The following is a 21,440-nucleotide window of genomic DNA, read 5'->3' as shown; positions in this document are numbered from 1 at the left end:
CGCGCTACCCTTAGATAGACATACACCTGGCGTAGGCTTTACACCATCTAAGGACTATCCATACCTTTCCCAAGACATTTATTTCTCTTAAGTACTTCAGCAACCTACATTTTTGTACTATTGAGCAATTGGCTTGGTGGGTGAAGTTTTGGGTGGAAGTCGGAAGCATGGAGCAACGAGGGTAGCATGGGCCAACATGAAGGGTATGCTTTCTGGTCGTAAAGGGTACAAGTTTAACGTTATGTACTTGTTATGTGAGCTTTCTGAAACTGAATGTAAACATTTCAGTACATCAGGATACATGAAAGTGCATGTCCTCGAAGGGCAAGTCCACCAAGCCAAGTCGTATATTTCCAGATTTCACCTCTCAAGTGAACAACGATATGAACAACTGTCGGCTTGAAACCTTTTATTTGTTTGAAGAGTTTACAAGCAGCTCTTTTAGCTACTCGAAAGTGGCTGTCTCTGTCTTTGAAGAACTCCAGAAGCTTCCATCAAGCTATGTGAGCCATACTACCAGACTATGCCACGTTAAAGATAGTGTCCTTGCGGTGACAGAGTTCCAAATCAAGCATGAAGGTGATTGCAATAAGATCGAAATATTGACCTCTCGTGAAGATCAGTATGACGATGTCGCCTTAATGGAACCGTCTATAGTGTGTGCCATTGTTGATACCCGTCTACTTACCGCCTATGACGACAGATTTCGTCTGGCTAGGAAGCCATGGGGCTGTCTAGTTACTGAAAGTCATGGTAATCTTTTTGAGTGTGACATTAGTGGTTCAAGCTTGACCAGATCATTATACTGTCCAGGCGATAAATTTCAGACCAGGACAACAACTGGTCTCGGTAACGATAGGCGTGGTTTTGTGAATTTGCAAGTCAAGTCGTTTAACCCAGGTACATTTGCTAATAAGACTCCAGACCCGATTATTGCCTGGGGTATGAAACTTTCTGAAGTATTTAGACTTGAGTTGCAGTGCCAATCCAGCAAACCATTACCGACGTCGCTGTTAGTTGTGACAAGGGTCACAACCGAGCTTTTGGAGGTTGCAAGCTATAAAGGCCGAGAGCAGAAATCATTTTGCGCTGAAGCTCCTAAATCTCTCTACGTTTGGCTTTTGCTGGAGAAGAGGTGTTTTGAGAAGCTTGGGCGCCCAGTGTTCGATACCGATACAGTTTTCCAGATCCCATCAGGGTTATACAATGGCACTCTACCTACTATAGAACCAACATCGTATTCCCAACTGATGGCAAGGATCTATGCAATTAAGTTCGTTGTTGAATTCGTTGACTTGAAGGATGAATTCGATAAGCAAAGCTTGGAAGCCATTGTTGACGTCAATATCGCTAAGATATACTCGGAAGACACAGTTCAGGACATGGATAGACAACTACATGTTTCCTCTTCTTCTGAGAGTGCCAGCAGCCATGAGAGGATTTACTTTGCGGACCATGATGGTATCTCGATTGATGTTTCTATGTTGCAAAGAGAATTGTTAGGTGAGAATGGATCTTCAGAATACTTGATCGAACGGTGGCAAGTGTGGGCCTTTCCAGTAGATCATCAATGGATATCAATTACTGGTATTAAGTATGTGAATGCTGAAGCAGAAAGATACCTAGCAAAGATACATCGGGCGTTGCTGGTAAGAAACGCCAATTCTGAAGCTGCAATAAAGTTCAAGTTCTTCAAAGGCTGGAGTGAGTCCCACGAAGACATAGGCTATGTTTTTGGAATGCCAATGGTGACATATAAGGGGAGGTTTACTTTCACCTTACCGGCAAGTCTTCGGCGTGTACTTGAAGCATTTTACCGGGGGCCAGCACAAACCCCTTCGGAAAGAGCGTCCCTTGTGGCTTCGCTGGATTCGCTGTTTGCAATTGTTAGTCAAGGGGTGAGAGTTTCTGACTTTTTGAAGCTTCAAGCGGTGTATGCTTTGCTTCCAGACGAAATACCGCAGGATCACTTCCGTAAGCTAAGTATGAAGCTCTTGATGGAGGAGTCCGAACTTCGTTCGACGGGTAGGGTGAATACCAAGAGCACTAAGCATGCAATAGGGTCAATTGACCTACTGCTGCTTCACTTTCAGCATCCACTGGACGGGAGCGAGGTGCATTGCCATTTTCCAGGACAATTTCTCAGCTTCCCGATCCCATCAGTTCCACCAAGCTACTACAGTGGGTCATTCTTACGACAGTACACTTTAGTCGTCGACGTATGGCCTGGACTGTGTTACGCATATGTTCCCATATACATCTGTGGAGAACGAATTCAGATTATTGGGCACAAGCAAACCGCCCCAGTGTGTGCTTTGATGAAAACGAAGGATGATTTGAAATGGTGTGGTTCTTTTAGAGAAATGGGGAAAGAGGGGCCTGTTGGCGTGTTCAGAGATGGTGATTACATCGACCCGAAACTTGCAAATCAAGTTAAAAAGGAGCCTCCCAAACCCCCTCCATCGGATCCATGTAGTATCTGTTGATAATAAAGTTTGATTTACAGTATATGATTATTTTTGCTTTCGTTGTAATCTAGCTATGATAGTGATAGAGAGTTTACAGCTGATATCAATACGTCTAAGTAGGGCACTCTCGAGTCTTTCGCAGCCACAACGTAACTAGCTCCATTCACTTCTGAACAATGCCTTACCAATAAAGCATCACTAAAAAGCACCAAGCGATTAAAAATCACCAAACGACGTCCTGAAATGTTGAATAAAATTTTCTTCGAAAGCCTAAAGTTAATTTTTCAGTACCTCCATTGTATAGTGTGGCTTCCCATATACTGCTCACCAGTCATGAACGGTCCGCCATTTCCACCCAAACAACACCAACAACATCAAAAAACGCCAATATACAAATCATTGGCCTCTTAGGTTCTTCACCACTCTAATCTCTTCCCAATTGGACCCCCACAGCTCGTAACCCAAAGAGCCGTACCATCACGTGAACCCCCACTGTCTGACTCTGCCTTATCGCCTCGCCAAATTTCATCAACACTTCCTTCTCTTCAACCACAATGGAGAAACAACCTCTTCTTGAAAGACACAAAGAGGAAAGAAACTGGTCCTTGAAGAGCTGGCTCACCAGCTGTGTGCCTTCAGCGTCCCAGGCCCGGATTCCAGACGACGAGTTGGCCTCAATGCTTACTTCTGATAGCCCACTGGACTCCGATCCGCTCCCAGAACTTCCTGCTACAGAGTATGTGATTAGTGAATTGGGTGCTGGGGAGAAACTCAAGAAGCTTCGTGGACTTATGAAAGAGCATAATATTGCTGTTTACATTATTCCTTCGGAGGATGAGCATCAGTCTGAATACACAGCTGTGGCTGATAAGAGAAGAGAGTATATATCTGGGTTCAAGGGGAGCGCAGGAATAGCTGTGGTGACTCTTGATGATCCAGAATCGTTGGAAGGAGAAGCTGCTTTGTCTACAGATGGAAGGTACTTCTTGCAGGCCGAGAAGGAACTAGATGAGCGGTACTGGAGGTTGTTGAAGCAGGGCCAGGTTGGGTACCCCAGCTGGCAGGAGTTTGCGCTTGGAAAGGCGTCGAAAAGTAAGGTTTCGAATGTGATTTCTGTAGATCCCAAGCTTTTGAGTCTTTCTTTGGGCCAGTTCTTCAGCAGTACGCTGAGGTATAGAGGAGTGGTGTTTAAACCATTCATTGACTACAACTTGATCGATAAGGTATGGGGAAACGAAAAGCCTTCGAGACCTTCCGATAAAGCGTATGTTTTTGCTCCGCAGTTTGCTGGCGAGTCGCCAAATGATAAGATACTGAAGGTGAGGAGTCTCATCAAGCTGAAAGACGCTACTCACCTTGTGATAACTGCATTGGACGATATCGGATGGTTGTTCAACTTACGTGCGGACCACTCGATCCCGTTCTCGCCCTTCTTTTTTGCTTATGCCGTCGTTACTTTAGATAAAGTGTACTTGTACGCTGACAAGTCACTCCTTGCATTTGTGCGTCCACATCTTTCATCCATTCATTCGTTGACCGTCAAGCCATACGGAGACTTTTACTCAGACTTGTCTACAGTCAAGGCTACTATTCATGACCATTCCGTGAGAGTTGTTTTGCCTTCGAAGAATGCATGCAACTATGCCCTCCTTTCATCATTGCCTCTGTCTGTATCAAGGCAGACAGTCATCTTCGACTCGGTCATCTCTGTGCTCAAGTTGACAAAAAACAAGACAGAACTCTTTAATGCCAAGATTGCTCAGGCCAAAGATTCTCTTGCTTTTATCATCTTCTTTTCTTGGTTGGAAAACGAGCTAATCCATAAGCAAAACAAGGTTACCGAATACGAAGCAGCACAAAAGATATATGCCATTCGCTCTCAGCTCCCTAACTTCAAAGGCTTATCTTACGAAACCATTTCATCGACTGGGCCCAATGCTGCAATTATCCACTACGCTCCTACTAAAGAGGATAACGCTGTCATTGACCCAACCACGCCGTACCTCATCGATTCAGGTGCTCACTACCTCGAAGGAACTACTGATATAACTAGAACATTCAAGTTTGGCCAAAAGGGCATCACTCCTGACATGAAGAAGTTCTTCACGCTTGTGCTCAAAGGTCATTTGGCTGTGGCATCTGCTAAATTCCCAGATAGCCCATCAGCTGGCACTATACTTGATTCTTATGCCAGACAACCTCTCTGGAACGAAAACTTAGACTTCAACCATGGCACTGGTCATGGTGTTGGTGCGTTTGGTAACGTCCATGAAGGTCCTTTGTATATACCGCTGGGTGGTGGTGATGTGAACTACTTCAAAGAAGGCGCCATTGTTACGGATGAACCTGGCTACTACGTGGATGGAAAGTTTGGCTTTAGAGTCGAGAGTGAGCTTGAAGTCGTTGCCACAGACAAGATCAATCCATTTAGAGGTTCTGATTTCTTGGCCTTTAACTATTTAACCAAGGTACCGCTTGGTCTCAACCTTATTGATCCAGAATACCTCAGTGCCGTGGAAAAACGCTGGATAAACAGCTACCATAGATCGCTTGTTTCAGAGTTTGGCAGCAAACTCCTTGACCTTGGTGAATACCGTGCTTACGCTTGGCTACGCAAAGAAACTGTCCCGGTTGTGTAAATTATACCCCTCCTGAAATGATAATAATAATACATACTAAAAGTGAAAATTTCATTATTTCAGCTCGAATGAAGCTGAGTAGAGTGGGGGAAATCCTAGATTCTTCCCACGGTTTTGAGGTTTCGAGAACGCCGGTCTCTGGAAGCTGCCGGGCTTCCTCAATGCTGAATGACCGCCAACGCTGGTGCCTTCAGCGAGCGTACCGACTTTGTTGGAGATGAAAGGCAGTGGTCCTTTTGGTAATGGTCCAGGGACTTCTTCCTTCACAGCTGAAACGGTACTTCTGTATGATGGCATTTTTAAGCCCGCATTCAAATAGCTTCCTGAAGTAGCACTAGAAATTGAACTTCTCAATTGGTCAATCTCAGATTGGATGCGTGACATTGAACTCTTATCCTTCTCCAAGTACTTGTTGCTTGACTCTCCAAGTTTGACCTTCTTGTTGTCGCTGTTGATGAAGTCAAGTCCAAGTCTCTTTTGAGAACTCCTTAAAAGCTCAAGCGCCGAAGCGCCTTTGATACTGGATGAACCACCTGTCAATGCTGAGATCCGGCTAAGGATATCCTTAGTATCGGTTGGCTGGGATATAGTTGATGCCTCATCGGCCTTTAGTAAAAATGATAAACGAGAGAAATCGCCAGTTTTAACAGTTGAATCAAGGATCGAGTTCAAAATCAGAGTAATGGCATTGGTGACTGTCTTGCCATCGGTGCACCCCATAGCAACAGCGTATGAGCTTGCAACAACCGCCAAATAGGCAGAAGCAGCGGTCATGATGGACTTCGGGTCTTCACGAGCACCAATCTCGGTCACCAAATTAAACGACGTCGTTAAGCGTTTAATAAAGACGCTGTCGTGAGCCAAGGCACTTGGATTCTTTGAAGACTTCTCCAAGAGCTCCTCTGTGAAAGATTGGTTTTCCGACGACTTGCCGTTTTCCTTCTTCTGCTTGGCCAATCTCTTTTCACGTCTGACGTGAAATTCTTCTTCAATCCAAGCCTTCTTCTCCGATGTGTTTTCTTCTCCAAACATCACATTGGCACGTTTGATCACTCGAGAACGCAAATCATTATCCTTGTTACGTTCAATATTTCCCTCTCTCCACTTCTTTTTCCGCTCTCTGTTGTCAATACGAATACGTTCTTTATATTCGTCCGACTCGGTATCGGGCTTCACTCCCAACACGGCATTCTTACCTCTTAAGGATCCAAACGACGTTAAGGTATTAAAAACTGAGCTGTGGAAGTCCAATAGATCATTAGGTTCTGGCTTTGCAACTTGGACGGTGCTGATAATCACAGGTTGGTTGTCTTTTGCCAGCAAGACTTCCATGACATTGTCTATAATGGTGGTGCCTTTCTGGGGCGCCTCAATGTCACCTCTGGTAAGAAAATCTTTTGCATACTTCAAGTTTTCGACATGAAACCTATGCACATCAGGCGACTCCTTTAGTGAGCTCGTGGTCTCTTGAACAAGAGCGCTTGTATGTACGCTGTTTTTGTTTAGCATCAAAGCATTGGTCATCTGACGAATAAGCAGCATCAAGTTCTGTGATTGGCTTCCGGATTGAATATGCTGTGATAATGAAGATAAGATATTTGACAAGTGTGGATTTGGGGCCTGAGGAAGACTCTTCTCTGCTTCGTCTGGCTTATCTGTAGCTGGCTTCTTTGAGCTCATGCTAGACCTATGAAACGCCAAAGTTTCGGCAATCGAAAGGGACTTCTTCCTTGCAGTTACATCTTCCGTAGGTTGTGTATCCTTCTTGTTCAACGCGTCTTTCACGGAAAGAGCAGCAATAGCGGCAGCAGTGGACACTGTCAGGTCTTTAGCTGAAGCAGCAGCCTCCTTGACTTCTGGAGGAAGAGCAAGTTCGGGTTCGCCTTCGAAAGATGTAAGAAGCTCTTGAGGATTTTGCATGGCCATATTAAACGCATTTTGAAAGATCTCGTTCATTTGCAAGTTCTCCAAATCCTGTTCTTCTGTCTCTGGGGCATCATCGGTGCCCTTCTGAGGAGCATTCCTGATAGCTGTTCTCACGGCATTCGCAAGAGCATTAGAGATAGCAGAGTCTTGTTGCTTATCTTCTTCCTTTTCTGCTTCATTCTGGAAATGCATTAACACATTTTCATCAATCAGTGGCACTTCCACCTTACGATTGTGATCCTCACTGCCTTGGACTTGATGCGTAATCTCTGCAGCCAATTCCTGAAGCACATCTTTTGGTATAGCACTTTCAACGTTTTCTGAGTCGCCTTCACCTGCCATCTGTTGCACAACGTTCGATACAAGTCCAGCTAGATCGATGTTATGGTCCTTGGCTTCGTTGACTGAATCCCGACGATCAGGGTCACTTAAAGATGAAAGAGCGGCACGTAACTCATGATCAGAAGCCTTTCTTTGTGGTTCTTGTTCTTCCCTTGGTGGCTCACGCTCATCAACAAGCGATTGGAAAGCAGCGCCAATGGCATCCTCAAGATTCGTATCTTCCTCTTCTTCGTGCTGAGGTTCTTGTGGAACTTCCTCAGGCTGTTGTTCTGGCTGTTCTGTGGTATGAGGTGGAGAGGCCTGCTCATCAGCACCACCATGTGCATGTGTTTCTTCAGTTTGTTGTTGTTCACCTGGATCGCCTAAGTCTTCCGCTATACTCTTGAAAGCATCGCCAATGACATCTTCAAGGTTAAGTTCTTCATTAACTTCCTCGTTCTTTACTTCCTGGTGCTCTTGTTCCTCTTCCCTTGGACTCTCATTCACTGGTTCTTGTTTATCTTCCTTGGGTTCCTCTTCCCTTGGCGCCTCCTGGCCAATTGAGGCAAATGCTTGCGAAACAGACTCTTCTAGGTTGAAATCGTCGTCATGGTGTTCGAATTGTTCTGGTTCCTGGCGTGGTTCGTCTGTTTCCTCCTCCTTATGCTCCATGTTTATAAAGCCAAACTGCTTGAAAGCATCACCAATGGCATTCTCCAACGCTGAGTTGTCCTGAGCGTCGTGAGCATTTTCGTCGTGATGATAAGGTTCAGTTGTCCCCCCAGGCGAGTTGGAGCCTGAGTGGTGCCCGTTATCGTTTTGAGACATTTGATAATATGGGGTACAGGGTATCGGTCACAAGGGCTCTGTGACTGTTTTTTTTCATCCTTCTCATCGGAAGGTGTTGGTACTGGGAGCTGTATATGCAGGTATTTGCAACCATTCCCAAGGACCCTCCCAAACCACCGACCCAAGCCAAGTGGTTTTTGAATATTTAGTGGTGGTGTGTGGAAAACAGGGTTTAAGGTATTGCTGGGCAGGTTTAATCTGAAATTTAAGGCTGTGGTGTTGAAAATACATGGTGTACTCAGATTGCCAGGTGCTATGGCCAATCCAAGACATACACTACATAATCACAGTCTAGCAACAGAAAAGAACCTGAAATTCGCTTGGTAGCCACTTCAAATGCTAATGTGTCTTTTCTGATGCTTTGCGGTTTGTTTGGGTGCATATCTGAATTATATCGTAACTCATCGTCTATAGGTACGGCTGCGAAAGACGCTCCAAGGACAAGGTACATGGAATTAGAGCATTCCAGCTACTCAAAACCAGTGCCCAACCAGACTTAGTTGCTTTTGTGAATATTGCTTCCTCTTCTGGCCCTTACTTTGTGCACAAAATGGCACCACATTCTAACGTGGCTTTGTCGTCAGGTGCTGGTCTACATGCCATATGACGTAGTATACACTGATTAACACCTACTGGCGAAGATCATCAATGAAGACTAGTATTAGTTGCAAGGATTAGCTGTTTAGATTCACATTGTGTTTGGTAGATTCGGAAGGCTTTAGTAAGTGCTTTTGCTTGGTGTGCTGTCGGATAATGATGGATCGCCAATTGGCCTTGGGACAATTCTTTGTTGTAGCTGTGGTACATAGATAAGGGTGGGAGGCTGTAAACTACCAGTGAGTGTTATATCTTTTTAAAATATACTTTCTTCCTTTCATATTCGTTTAAGAATACAATACCAGATCGTGGCCATAACAAGAGTAGAAGTTCAACTTACTCTTCTTTATTGGTTGGCAACGTTCATAGGGTGAGTTTCTGGAATAATGCCTTAATTCCCATCATCGTTGTCAACACTCGATCTCTACACTAACTTCTAAAAGAACTCATTAACTTAATAATAATTGATATTCTCGAAATACCAATTTCATGAATGAAATTTCCGTACTAAGAAGATATACTTTCCATGCTTGGGGTACCAGGCTCTTCGGACCGCAAGCGTCCACCCTAATACTTCCATTGCCATAACAAATCAAAAATATCTTTAAACTACAATTTCGACGCTTTACTGAATAGGACCGCAGAAATTGATCCCCTTCTTCCTTCTTCGCCTTTTCAGTACATTGTACTTGGCTCTACCAAACCTACTGGCCTCCACAACCACCACCAACTGGTGACACCACTAGTACGCCCATTTCACTCATTCCCCTTCTCTCTTTCTCTCGCCCTTCCAAATCCAACCTAAAAATCCATCCAGTGAATTGTCACAAAACTTCTCCAAAAATTACATCCTATCAACTCCTCCACTTCACACTTTCCATGGGTTTCTCCATCTCCACCACATTTCGCAGCCAAAGTGGTGAACCAGGCCAATACTCATAAACCCCCCGCCACCGAAAACCAATAAAAAATTCCCATCAACAAAAGTCAAAATCACATCTTTTCACTCTCTCTAGAACACCCTCAGCTCTCCCCCACCGTCGTTGCCACCGAACTAACTGGTTGCTTTGCTTAACTATGGGCGTGCACACTGGCCACCGGCTACAAGACATGATGTGAGACCCACAACTACTCTTCCCACAAATCACCACAATGCAAGTGACCTTCAGAGACTTGAAGAAACAAACAGTACAGGTCGATGTTGAGGCTTCCGACTTGGTATGTATACGAGAAATTTATGGTTGTCTGGTAATTGCTAACAATGCAGGTTCTGCTGGTAAAGGAGAAAGTTGCCGCCGCCAAAGACGTCGATCCACTGCAATTGAAGTTCGTCTACTCAGGCAAAGTGCTTCAAGATGAGAAGCCATTGCTGGACTTCAAAATCAAGGAAGGCGACTCCATTATTTACATGGTGGGTAAGAAGAAGACTCCTACTCCCCAGCCTCCTGCTGGACAGGCTCCTACCGAGGGTGTTGCCGCCGGTAAGTCTGACGAGGCCAAGCAGTCTGAGTCTACTGCTAAAGCCAACCCTGTTAGTAGTACTGAGCTGACTAACATTTCTACTGCTGGGGAAACCGGTAGTGGTAGCGGTACTGGTTCTTCTGCTGCTGACTTCAGTTCAGGCTCTGAGAGAGAGGCTGCCATTCAGAATATGTTGGAAATGGGCTACGAACGTCCTCAGATCGAGCAGGCCTTGCGTGCTGCTTTCAACAACCCTCATAGAGCTGTAGAGTACTTGCTTACAGGTATTCCAGAGTCATTGGCTCAGCCAGCACAGCCAGCCCAGGCTTCCGAGGGTGCCCAAGCTGCTCCAGCTGCCCCAGCTGCCCCTGCTGCCGAGGCTGACGTTTCTCGTGATGAAGATGCTGACACTCACGAAAACTTGTTCGAGGCTGCCGAAGCTGCTGCTGCCGGTGAGCGTGGTGCCGAAGCTCCAGAGGAAGCCAACCTTGACGACCACAGTAGTCAATTGGCTACTCTTAGAGCTGCTCTCCAGAACAATCCCGAATTGATCCAGCCAATGTTGGACCAGCTTGCTGCTTCTAACCCACAAATCGCCGAAATGATCGAGCAGGACCCAGAGGGATTCATGAGACATTTCTTGGGTAATGGAGATGAAGACTTCGAGATCGAGGGCGAAGGTGCTGAGGGCGAGCAGGAACCAGGCACTGTCCGTATTGCATTGACTGAACAAGATGAGAGCGCTATCAACAGGTTATGCGAGTTGGGCTTTGAGCGTAACTTGGTTATCCAGGTCTACATGGCATGCGACAAGAACGAGGAGGTCACTGCCGACATCTTGTTCCGTGACTCATAGACTTGAGACGATGGTGGATTATGTATATTATATTCGCATGTTAACGAGCGAAGCTCTACTTGAAACTCTGGATGATGATGTATTTCTGAACGTCCTCCTCGGTAAGAGGAGCGTTGCCTGGGCGTGCCACCACTACGGCCTCAAGACCAGCCTCAATGGCAGCGTCTATCTCTTTGGTGACGTCTGAGTAGAAGGTCAACTTGCTGGCCTCTTCGCCAATCTCTTTCACGATCTTTTCATACGAGGCCTTCTCTTGCTTGTATCCAGCAGTGCTGATATCAAAATAACCACTGATATGCGACGTCAAGTCCTTCAGCTCACCATTGACATCCACATGCTTGAATAACAAGATCTGTGCTGGAACAGAACCCGAAGAGTAGATGTAGACTTTGTTATCCTGGGAAGTAATAAGCTCAATAGCATCTGGGTACACGGGGGCCTTAATTTCACCCTTTTCGTAGCCTTCTTTCCAGACAGTACCCTGGAAAGCCTTCAAATTAACATCCTTAACGTCATTGGACACCAATTGTTTGATATGGTTCAATAAGTCGTCCTTGCTCTGTGTATACTCAGAAGGGAAGCCCAGAAGCGTCTTAGCAAGCTCACTTGCAGATGAGTCTATAGGGAAAGACACCGTATCCAAGTAGTCAGAAACCTTATTAGTGAAATAAGGGAACAAGGTCTCCTTAACAAAGCTTATCGGGCACACAGTGCCTTCTATGTCGAGGATAACAGTAGGCATTGATGTAGTAGGTAGTAGTAGGTTAAGCCCATTTATGTAGGATTCTCATGAGCCACAGTGGTACCTACAACCAACAACTGGGGAACCCAAGAACAGAGATCAATTGACATAAGCGATGTCTCGATTATGGTCACTTTTTGGCCGTTCTTCTACTGGTGGTTTTTATGCCTTTTGGGCGAAAACGCCTGGCACCCACATGGGCCTTGCGAGTGGAGCAAGGAAGATCACCATCAAGTTGCAAGTGACAATTAACGTGGAAACAGAGGATGTAGGGGAAGAATTGGAGGAGCTTAGGGGACCTAAGCAGGTTCTTGGATTGCCCAACAACCCCAAGTATCTTCAGAGTGCCATCAGGGGTACCCCCATGGACCCTTAAGGGGCTACTAAGGACCCTTAATAAGGTAATGTCTGGGAGTTCTACAGCCAATTGAACTGTTCATGTCAACCGGAAGGCCCACCTTCCCAACTTCATACCCCAGCAGACACTTTCAGATACATTTCGTGGACTCACCAGACATATTCCGGCCATGGCAAGTCCGAGCCGGCATTACCCAACCAGTCTTCCACTTTCAACCACCAATTGCATGTGCTAGTCCATAAGGTTACCCAAAGTGGGTCTTCTTCCACGAACCCCACCACCGCCAGGGAAGACCTGGAACTAATAAACACTAATTGTTCCACTACTAGTGGCCCATAGCCTCACATATACATCTACAACTACACAATTCCACCAGCAACCATCCCACATGGACCCCTTACCACAAACACAATTCCCCAGATAAACCGTTTCATCCTGACCAGCCACAAAAACGCTCAATACGGAATTCGCTTACCAAAAGGTTACCCACGGTTTAACCGACGTGCTGTAGTCTCAGACCTATGGAACAGTCCTTTTTTTTTCCAGACTTTTCAGTAAGCCTCACGAGGCCCTGTTTTGGCTGCGAAAAAGATCCCACAACGTTAAAACAATGCATAAGCGAACGTCAGCCACGATTGGAAAATGGCCCTTACATTCTTCCTAATTTTTATCCATGCTATGCATGCTACGCATGCTTAACTGGACCTGCCATTACTGGTTCCCAGCAACTTCTCGGAGTCACCCAACAGTGCGCATGTGGCACATGACAGATGCACCGATTGCTGATAGCTTCACAACCGGCCAATGCTCACAACCCGAAAACTCCAACATTTCAATTCTCCACTCACCCTTCCAGTTTCCTTTAGTGTTTCCTTCTTCCTTAGCTTTCGACATGACCTCGTCGCATATACCTCTTTTCGACGAGGAGTACACTTACGTCAATCGAGACGATATCCATTCCTTTGCAAAAGCCCTTGTGTGGGACGATGATGACTATCTCTCGTCTGCATCCACAAACGGTGTTCTTCCTTATAATGAGGTGAAGAAAGAGGCTGAAACCATTGATAACCAGGGTCTTCAGCAGAACGCCATGGCCGTGGACGATGTTCACGCAAAGGCGCCTAAGCCCATGATGATCACCTCCGCGTCAGATTGGTTTCCTATAAATGGCCAGGATAAGAAGAAAAAGGATGGTATTTCTACACGGGAGAGTTTTACAAACGAGTTTCGCCACCTGGCGTCTTATACGTTGCTCCGATGGCCCGTGCTTGTGTTTATCATCATTTGGGTCGTCATTTTGTGTGTCTTTTATGCCATTGTGAGAGGGTATGTTGCCATCTCGGAGTACCTTTTTACATGGACTGGACAGAGGAGGATTCTTCGGCAGAAACTTCGGCTGTCGAGGACGTATGACGAATGGGTTGAAAATGCAAAGGCAATGGATAGTTTCCTTGGCCTTGACGAGTGGTCTGAACACCCCAGGTTCTCATACTACGACTATAAGACGATCCAGAAGACAATCCAGAAAATACGTGTGCTACGGAAAAAGAATGATGTTTCAAACTTGATGGTGTTCTTGCAGGGCTGTTTAAAGAAAAACTTTGCTGGTATTGAAAATAAACAGCTCTATTCCCACAAGTACTATGGTACAAAGAATCTAGTGCACGAATATGTTGATGAGGTCATTCAATGTATTGACTGTGTCACCAATGCAAGCACGCAGGTCGTGCTGGCCAAAAAGAAGCGTCAGTTTTTCAAAGTGGTTCTGAAAAACTACGGCAAATCAGCCTTGTGTCTTAGTGGAGGAGCATGTTTCGCCTATACTCATTTTGGGATCGTGAAGGCGCTTCTAGATAATGACGTGCTTCCTCTGATTATCTCCGGAACCTCTGGCGGTGGCCTTATCGCCGCTTTGGCATGCACCAGAACAGACGAGGAGCTTAAGAAGCTTTTAGTTCCTCGCTTAGCTAAAAAGATCACCGCTTGCGAAGATCCATGGTATATTTGGATCCCCAGGTTTTTACGCACTGGCGCCAGGTTTGATGCTGTGAGTTGGGCTAGCAAATCCTGCTATTTCACAAAGGGATCGATGACTTTCCAAGAAGCTTTCAAAGCCACCGGTCGTCGTCTTAACATTTCCACTGTCCCCGCAGAGCCGCATTCGCCTGTCATTCTTTGCAACTCCATCACGTCGCCAAACTGTATTATTTGGTCCTCGCTCTTGGCATCATCAGCTGTTCCAGGTATTCTTAACCCTGTGGTGCTTATGACGAAGAACAAGAGTGGCGAAGTCATTCCCTTCAGTTTGGGCAACAAGTGGAAAGACGGTTCGTTGCGTACTGATATTCCTATCAACGCGCTTAACACTTATTATAATGTGAATTTCACAGTGGTGTCACAGGTGAATCCACATATTTCTTTGTTCTTCTTTGCTCCAAAGGGAACTGTGGGCAGACCAGTGGCGTCACCAAGAAGGAAGACCAAAAGACAAAAGTTTGCTTCACTTAGAGGAGGTTTCATTGCAACTGCATTGGAGCAATTGTTTAAGCTCGAGATCAAGAAGTGGCTTGAAATTGTCAAAACTCTTGATTTGCTTCCTATGTGGAGAGAACAGGATTGGCTGAATGTGTGGCTTCAGAGATTTACTGGATCGATCACGATATGGCCTCGCAATAAGCTCATGGATTACTGGTATATTCTCCTGGACCCAAATGAAGCTCAAATGGAAGAGTATTTGCTCAAGGGCCAACGCAGTATGTGGCCGCGTCTTCTTTTCATCAAGCACAGACTTGGAATTGAGCGTGCCATCGAAAGAGGTAAAAAGGCGTCCGTTCAGGACCAGAACCTTGGTGCCACTCAACTTTCCCCCACTGATTCCAATGCACTTCAGTCGGATGACTTCTCAGAAGGTCCTTTGAAAGACCATCTCAGAGCCAACATTAGCGACAGAGGTGACATTGACTCTACCGACGACGAAGTCAGACGTAACTTTGCGTCTCCATTCGACATAAGGTACGGTCAGCTAGAAGAGGACGACGATGAAGACTACGATGATCTGTACACCGACGAAGACTCCGAGTACTTATCGGATGATGGAGAAAGCCTGGTGAAGAATAGAAAGCCATCGTCTAAAGTTGGGTCTAGAAAGATCCGCCGAAGCACAACTCACTAATCACTTTCCTTACAAACTCTTGGTCACCAGTGAGTTCAACTTATTACAGTCTCCAACTTCGCCGTCGGTTTCTATAATACGGTGAACATACTCATATACGGCTTCCATGGCTGTTGGAATGGACAGCTTCTGTTCAAGCGTAAAGTCGGATAAAACAAAATTGGCCATAGCGTCCTTAGATGCGCCCTGTGGTTTGGGCCCGACTCCAACACCAAGCTTGTATACTTGATGTGGAAGTGATAGAAGCTCTTTTTGAACGGACTTGACTCCATTATGAGACTCGTTCTTCTTCAACGCTTGAAGACGGACTTTTGGGAGATCTAGCTCAAAGTCATCATAGACAACTACTATTGTACAGTTTCCTATCCTTTCAGAAGATAAAAAAGCACGGAGCAGCCTTCCTGACTCGTTCATGTATGCGTTTGACTTGACAAACATGATGTTATCTAGATTGGTGAGGGAGTATTTCCCCTTTTTCACTAACTGCTTTGTTTCAAATGCATCAGTGAGCTGCTTGAGCACCAAGTGCCCCACAGAGTGTCTGTTTTGCGGGCCTGGATTACCTATAGAGAAAAAGACTATAGTATTAGACATGTCAATAGAGGTTGCTAGATGTGAAGAATTGTACGCCTTATGTATGTGGGAACCAGGTATGCAGGAGCCATCATAACATGAGTCACCAGAAGCATCAATAAACGCCACCAAAAGAAAAAGTCCTTAATAATTTCAATCTCTGGCTAATTCTGTCTCTGAATAAGGCTTCTCCTGCTTTCCCTCCTCTCTTGCTTCTCTGGTAGGACGCTGGAAGGTGGTGGCTGTATGCAGTAAATTTGCATCTACTTCACGACGCCAAAATATACAGCTACACCAAAGACGCCAACTGACTATTTCCATAAAACGCACCATGAGCGAGGAAATTGATCAATCCCAGGAAATTTCAGAAATCAGCCATCACAGTGAATCGCCTTCTGGCGAAAATGATACCCCAAACGCTGAAGTTTCAGATGGTCAAGAACCAGAAGCGCCAGAAGAAGATGACGAGTTTGGATCGTTTGACGAGGCGTCATTTGATGAATTCCAAGCGGAAGAGCCCGAGGAAGCGCCAGCTGAACCAACCAATGCCACTTTTAGTAGTGCAGTGTTCCAAAGTGAAAGCCTAATAGACCAGAGAGTGGAGGAGACCCTCGATAAGATCTTTACTATACCAGAGCTTCTGTCACTGACAGACGACCACGAATTGCTTCGAAACGGTGCAGGGGAAAAATTATCAATGCTTTCCAAAATCCCCCATCTTCTGCCGCCAAATTGGACCAGGCTGAACATCAGACATAGACTACTAGTCAATCTCGGCATTCCAATCAACTTGGATGAACTAGAGAAGGGCAATGTTGCACAAATTAGCCATACGACTCCACATCCACGTAAGAAATCGATTTCTGAACATGATATCGATTGGACAGGTTTCCAAGTGCCTGGCATTGAGACTCTTAACCTAGACGACGAGAAGAAGAAACACCTTCTATCACAGACAAACACTCTTCTCGACAACATTGAAGAGTTCAATCTTCAGAACACGTCTCAACTCTTCTTGGAAACTTCTTCAGACGAAGGGTTAGAAGAAAAACTCAACAAAATGCGTGATAACCACAAACAGCTACTCGAGCTCAGTTCGATATGGCAGGACCAAATACGCGAGTTGAAGAACAGTCAAGAGATGTATGAGCTGGTGGTGCAAAATATGGTGGGCTACAGTCAAAGGCTCCGGCGAAACGAGATTTTGGAAAGTCTCAGTCGTAGGAAGCTGAAGAAAGGTAAACGGTCATTTTGATAGCGTACATTTATTTACAAAGCATGCCTTTTCCACCTTTACATAGGTTGGAAATTCAACAATGATCCCAAGTCATCGTTCAAGTAATTCTCCTCCTCTGCAGTAGCCTGAAGGTTCATATTTATGAACGAGCTGTCCATAAAATTCGTAAAGAGGTCATTAGGAGCTCCAGCGCTGGTAGCAGCTCCGAAAGGTCCACCATTTTGTGGTTGAGCAGCTTGCATTGGAATGTGTGGAGGAGGAACTTGAGTATCGATGTGTTCAGGTTGAACAGGATCGTCCATAGTAGGTTCCTCGTCTGTGGCTCCACCGTCGTCCTTCGTCTTGACCACTGGGGTCTGAGAGCGTGATGGTGGATGGCTGAAGTTAGCCGTTGGGAACAATTGCGTAGGTTCGAAATTCTCGAAGAAACCTTGTGATGGAGGTACCTTCTCTGTAACTAACGATATGTCAGGGAAGGAGTTAACCGAGGATGGTGTGTGTTCGCCATTAGAATGGCTGGACTTTGACTTGTGCAGAGAAGCTTGCTCCTGGCCGTTATTTTGTTCTTCGGATTCCTTCTTATTTTTGAACTGACGCACAAGCTGCTCGATATCTGGCTGGGGTGGTTTTGGCACCGGCTGCAGCGTTTGTGGGGGAGTTGTGTAGTTGTACGAGCTTCCACGAGGAGATACTCCGGAAGTGGCCAGATTGGCTGGCGAAACAGGTCCACCATGGGGATCTTTCTCATGGTGCAAACGCTCCAGGCGTGTAATCGTACTGTTGTCAGTGTATCTTGACTTCTGGCGCTCTTGGTGGTCCACGATTTGGTTGTTTCTCTCGATGACCTCAGCTCTCTTCATCTTGTCATTAGCGTACTTATCAAACAACTTAATAAGCACACTTGCGATAGACCAGTACTTGGCAAGTTCTTTCAAAACAGCTCTGGAGATGAATAAAGCGTCAGATGCGGTTGAAGCAATGACTGGATTTGTTGAGTCAACGTGATAAATCAACATAACTAAAGCACTGAAAAGAATGTAGACGAACATAACAGGACAGTACTTGAGCGCACCCTTATCAAGCAAGATCTTTGACACGATAGAAATCATTCTCGCAGCTTGGAAAGAAATACCCCAAGATGGATACTTGTAGTTGTTTGGATTGGTCGAGGAAGAACGGGCCATTCTCAACAAGTTTGCTCTGTGGATCAAATATAACCGGTTATAGTACTGAGCATTTAGAAGACAGGCATAGAAATTCTGCTTTGTGGGTTCCGTAAGCGAAAACAGTAGTTGAGGGGGCAAGTTTGTGAACCAGATACCCATGAGCATATCGCAGTGTTGGATAACACTGAACTTGTTGACGCGCTTCATCAGTTCTGCCTTTACTGTGTACTGATGCTTGATGATGATACCAGTGATCTCGGCCAATTTGACCAAGTGGATGAAGTACAACGCCTGAAGTTCGTTCACTGGGTATGGGGACACGAGACCATTTTCTGGTTCGTCCTCATTAAAATCTTCCATTGCGAGCATTGGCACGTCACAGTCAGTCAAGTTGATGGTTGGAGGTCTACCGAAAGCGATGGCCACATTACGATCCTTTTCAAAGAGACACCACCAAATACGACGCCAAACCTTCTTGTCAACCTCCGAAAGCGATGGAGATGCTGAGACGTCACGATGGAATCCGAAACCTTGAGCCAAACCTACACCGACTCGAGTCCAGTAGAACGAGTTTCTGGTGACATCTTCGGGACCTTCCCAATAGGAACCGATAAGAATAACGGTTTGGATAATCAGGACAGGATCACTCTCGTAATTCGTTTCGTACAAAGACTTTGCTCTGCGGAAGAAGGTCAAGGAAGCCAAGTTACTCTGACCCTTACTATCGAAAAGAAGCGGATTATTCAGCACACGCGAACCACATAATAGAACAGCTTGCAAAAGCATAAGCGACGGGCTATCGTTTGGATCATTAAACTTGCGCATAAACTCAGTTCTGTTGATCACAGGCATAAGTGGATGAATGTGCTCAAAGTACGACTCTATGATATCTAGAGCCAACTGCTTAGGAGGTAAGAGGAAAGCACCTCTCATCTTCAAGATCTCGAGCTCCACAGAATCGGCAGAGGAGTTATCGCTAGCTTCAAACAAGTCCTCTGTAAGTTGAACGTGGTTCTGGCCTATTCTCAGCGTCACAGCACCGATACTGGAGTGGCCGACAAAGGTAAGTGCCGCCTTGGCCTTGGAATTAAGCATATCTTTCTTGTGCATGGAAGGTCTTGTTTTGTAATTCAGCGTCAACGAAGGAGGCACGCTGACTTGGGAAATGTTATGGATGGGTTCAGCCGCCAGCAAAGATACAGCATTGGCGTTGGTCAAGGACTGGGACGGAGTCATCGGAGGGGCAGCCTCTGGGTGGTGGTGATGTGGGTGGTGTTGATGGGTATGGGCATGAGGCACAGGGTGGGTATGAGCCACGTCCTCCTTATCTTCCTCCTTGGTTCTCTTCTTCAGTGGTTTCAGATCTTGCGCTTGTCCCCTTTTCTTCGTTTCTGGAAGTACACACTCACAGCCAAAAGTAATACAGTTTGTACAAGGAATATGGATTTCAGCATCACAACGAACCTTACGGGCACGGCACACGGTACATGCTCTGGAACCCCTGGGTCTTTTGTACTTGATGGTGTAAGCCTTTGGTTTATCTGAGCCCTTGGAATCAGCGTTATTAGTGGTGGAAGTGGAGCTACCACCATTTGCCTTAGATCCTTTTGGAGCAGGCAGAGATTTGGCCACGCTGCCGTCCGACTCAGTTTTCACTTTCTTCATAGTGAAGGAAATGGGTTCCTTTTTTTTGGGTGTCGATGGGTTTTTACTGATGGGTCAGATTTTCGACCATACACTGTTTTGTTACTCTTAGTATGAGGATGATTACTCCATGGGGCGGCTCCGTAGTGGTTATCTGCAGGACAGAGCGTATACAAATTTGCAGAAAAAAAAAAAAAAAAAAAAACTATTCGCGAGGGAGCAAAAAATGCGCTGCGTCATACGCACACGAACGAAAAAGTACAGAGCTACATGGATCTACAGTTTAGTTCATTGGGGGAGAAAACACGGGAAAATCGATGTTTAATAGGGGCAGAAAAGAAGGGTTGCGATATGAGACATTAGAGGGTGGTTTATATGCAGGTGGCATTTCTTAAAAAATGTAAGTGTCCTTTTATTTTCAGTAGTTGACCGCTCAGCCTGGGTTTGTAGACATATACGAAGGAACTAAGGAAAAGTGAAAAAGTACAAGAAAATGGAGAAAATGAAGGAAGGAGGTGGAGGGAAGGTTTTGTCGGACGAATGGAAAGGCCAACGCCGGTGGCACAGAAATTCGGTACTTTTTGTGGATTCTCGGTTTCCCTTGTCCACTGCAAATGGCTGCAAACTGCCTGCTGAGCCTTCTGCTTGCTGAGGCTCTAAGACAACCGTGGGGCGTAAAATGCCCCCAGCAATTCGGAAGTTCGGGAGAAAGGACCGTTCCAGATTATTCTTGGACGTTTTGCCTACAGTTATTGTGAACTTTCCGGCCGGAGCTGGCGAAGTCCGGAACCGCCAATTGCGGTGTTTTTCGAGATGGAAGAAGGTAACCCAGCACAGCGGTTAAAGCGAACCGGCGAGAAATGCAAAATCAACGCCTCTTGGTTGGACGGGCAAAACGGGTGTTTTGGCGGTGTCGACATCGACGTGGACGGGAAAATTAAGCTTTCCATGTTCTAACGTGGTATGGGTGACCATATGGAGAATGTCCATACTGAATAGAAGACATATGGTGTGAACCTAAGTCCACGAGATATCTACATGTACAACGGTCCTGGACAAAGAAGGATGAAAAAAAGGGACGTTTTGCTGTCTCTTGGTTTGCCAATGGGGTTCCTCTGGATTCGACTTTGTGGTATTTTTAGGCAGTCCTTTTCATCGGGTATATCACAAAACCGTAATTGCTTCGCTCGTCGGGACTCTTCCTTGATTTGAACCAGTCGTGTCAAGAAGAATTCCTGGAGGCACCCCAGGTCTTGGCCTTCGCTGCCTAGTTTCTTATCTCCTGGCTGTCAGTGAGTCACGGTAGAGCCAGGCTATTCTTTGTTTTGCAGCTATTCTAGTTAGACCAGGTAGAGAGGTTTCATTAACAAAAAGCATAGAAGCGAAGCGCAAAGGGCAGGGGGATTTTCCGTGTTCTTTTCCTCGTTGGGA

At 45.7% G+C, this 21,440-nt stretch overlaps 9 protein-coding genes across 9 annotated transcripts; 5 read left to right on the top strand and 4 right to left on the bottom strand. All coding sequences in view use genetic code 12, as the record gives it.

Annotated features, from left to right (window-relative positions):
• Positions 1–196: 196 nt before the first annotated feature.
• On the top strand, positions 197–2,319 carry CXQ85_003813 (uncharacterized protein; the record flags this gene model as incomplete). The annotated part of the gene is made up of 3 exons (XM_025487447.1): positions 197–275; positions 373–2,030; positions 2,212–2,319. The coding sequence occupies 3 exons, from the start codon at positions 197–199 to the stop codon at positions 2,317–2,319; spliced, it is 1,845 nt and encodes a 614-aa protein (XP_025344463.1).
• Positions 2,320–3,022: 703 nt separating this feature from the next.
• Positions 3,023–5,107, top strand: CXQ85_003812 (uncharacterized protein; the record flags this gene model as incomplete). Its single annotated transcript, XM_025487446.1, has 1 exon — positions 3,023–5,107. One exon carries the CDS (start codon positions 3,023–3,025, stop codon positions 5,105–5,107), a length of 2,085 nt encoding a protein of 694 aa, XP_025344462.1.
• A 54-nt stretch (positions 5,108–5,161) lies between these two features.
• Positions 5,162–8,182, bottom strand: CXQ85_003811 (uncharacterized protein; the record flags this gene model as incomplete). The annotated part of the gene is made up of 1 exon (XM_025487445.1): positions 5,162–8,182. The coding sequence occupies one exon, from the start codon at positions 8,180–8,182 to the stop codon at positions 5,162–5,164; it is 3,021 nt and encodes a 1,006-aa protein (XP_025344461.1).
• A 1,879-nt stretch (positions 8,183–10,061) lies between these two features.
• RAD23 (Rad23p) lies at positions 10,062–11,117 on the top strand (the record flags this gene model as incomplete). Its single annotated transcript, XM_025487444.1, has 1 exon — positions 10,062–11,117. One exon carries the CDS (start codon positions 10,062–10,064, stop codon positions 11,115–11,117), a length of 1,056 nt encoding a protein of 351 aa, XP_025344460.1.
• A 55-nt stretch (positions 11,118–11,172) lies between these two features.
• Positions 11,173–11,859, bottom strand: CXQ85_003809 (putative acireductone synthase; the record flags this gene model as incomplete). Its single annotated transcript, XM_025487443.1, has 1 exon — positions 11,173–11,859. One exon carries the CDS (start codon positions 11,857–11,859, stop codon positions 11,173–11,175), a length of 687 nt encoding a protein of 228 aa, XP_025344459.1.
• A 196-nt stretch (positions 11,860–12,055) lies between these two features.
• CXQ85_003808 (uncharacterized protein) lies at positions 12,056–15,334 on the top strand (the record flags this gene model as incomplete). The annotated part of the gene is made up of 3 exons (XM_025487442.1): positions 12,056–12,215; positions 13,102–15,295; positions 15,316–15,334. The coding sequence occupies 3 exons, from the start codon at positions 12,056–12,058 to the stop codon at positions 15,332–15,334; spliced, it is 2,373 nt and encodes a 790-aa protein (XP_025344458.1).
• A 64-nt stretch (positions 15,335–15,398) lies between these two features.
• CXQ85_003807 (uncharacterized protein) lies at positions 15,399–15,983 on the bottom strand (the record flags this gene model as incomplete). The annotated part of the gene is made up of 1 exon (XM_025487441.1): positions 15,399–15,983. The coding sequence occupies one exon, from the start codon at positions 15,981–15,983 to the stop codon at positions 15,399–15,401; it is 585 nt and encodes a 194-aa protein (XP_025344457.1).
• A 310-nt stretch (positions 15,984–16,293) lies between these two features.
• Positions 16,294–17,217, top strand: CXQ85_003806 (uncharacterized protein; the record flags this gene model as incomplete). Its single annotated transcript, XM_025487440.1, has 1 exon — positions 16,294–17,217. One exon carries the CDS (start codon positions 16,294–16,296, stop codon positions 17,215–17,217), a length of 924 nt encoding a protein of 307 aa, XP_025344456.1.
• Positions 17,218–17,255: 38 nt separating this feature from the next.
• Positions 17,256–20,030, bottom strand: CTF1 (Ctf1p; the record flags this gene model as incomplete). Its single annotated transcript, XM_025487439.1, has 1 exon — positions 17,256–20,030. One exon carries the CDS (start codon positions 20,028–20,030, stop codon positions 17,256–17,258), a length of 2,775 nt encoding a protein of 924 aa, XP_025344455.1.
• Positions 20,031–21,440: the final 1,410 nt, after the last annotated feature.

Source organism: Candidozyma haemuli (assembly GCF_002926055.2).
Source record: "Candidozyma haemuli strain B11899 chromosome Unknown F_2014730914, whole genome shotgun sequence".
NCBI classification, from domain to species: Eukaryota; Fungi; Ascomycota; class Pichiomycetes; order Serinales; family Metschnikowiaceae; genus Candidozyma; species Candidozyma haemuli.
Note: the sequence above shows the minus strand (reverse complement) of the source record. Positions and strands in the feature narration are given on the sequence as shown.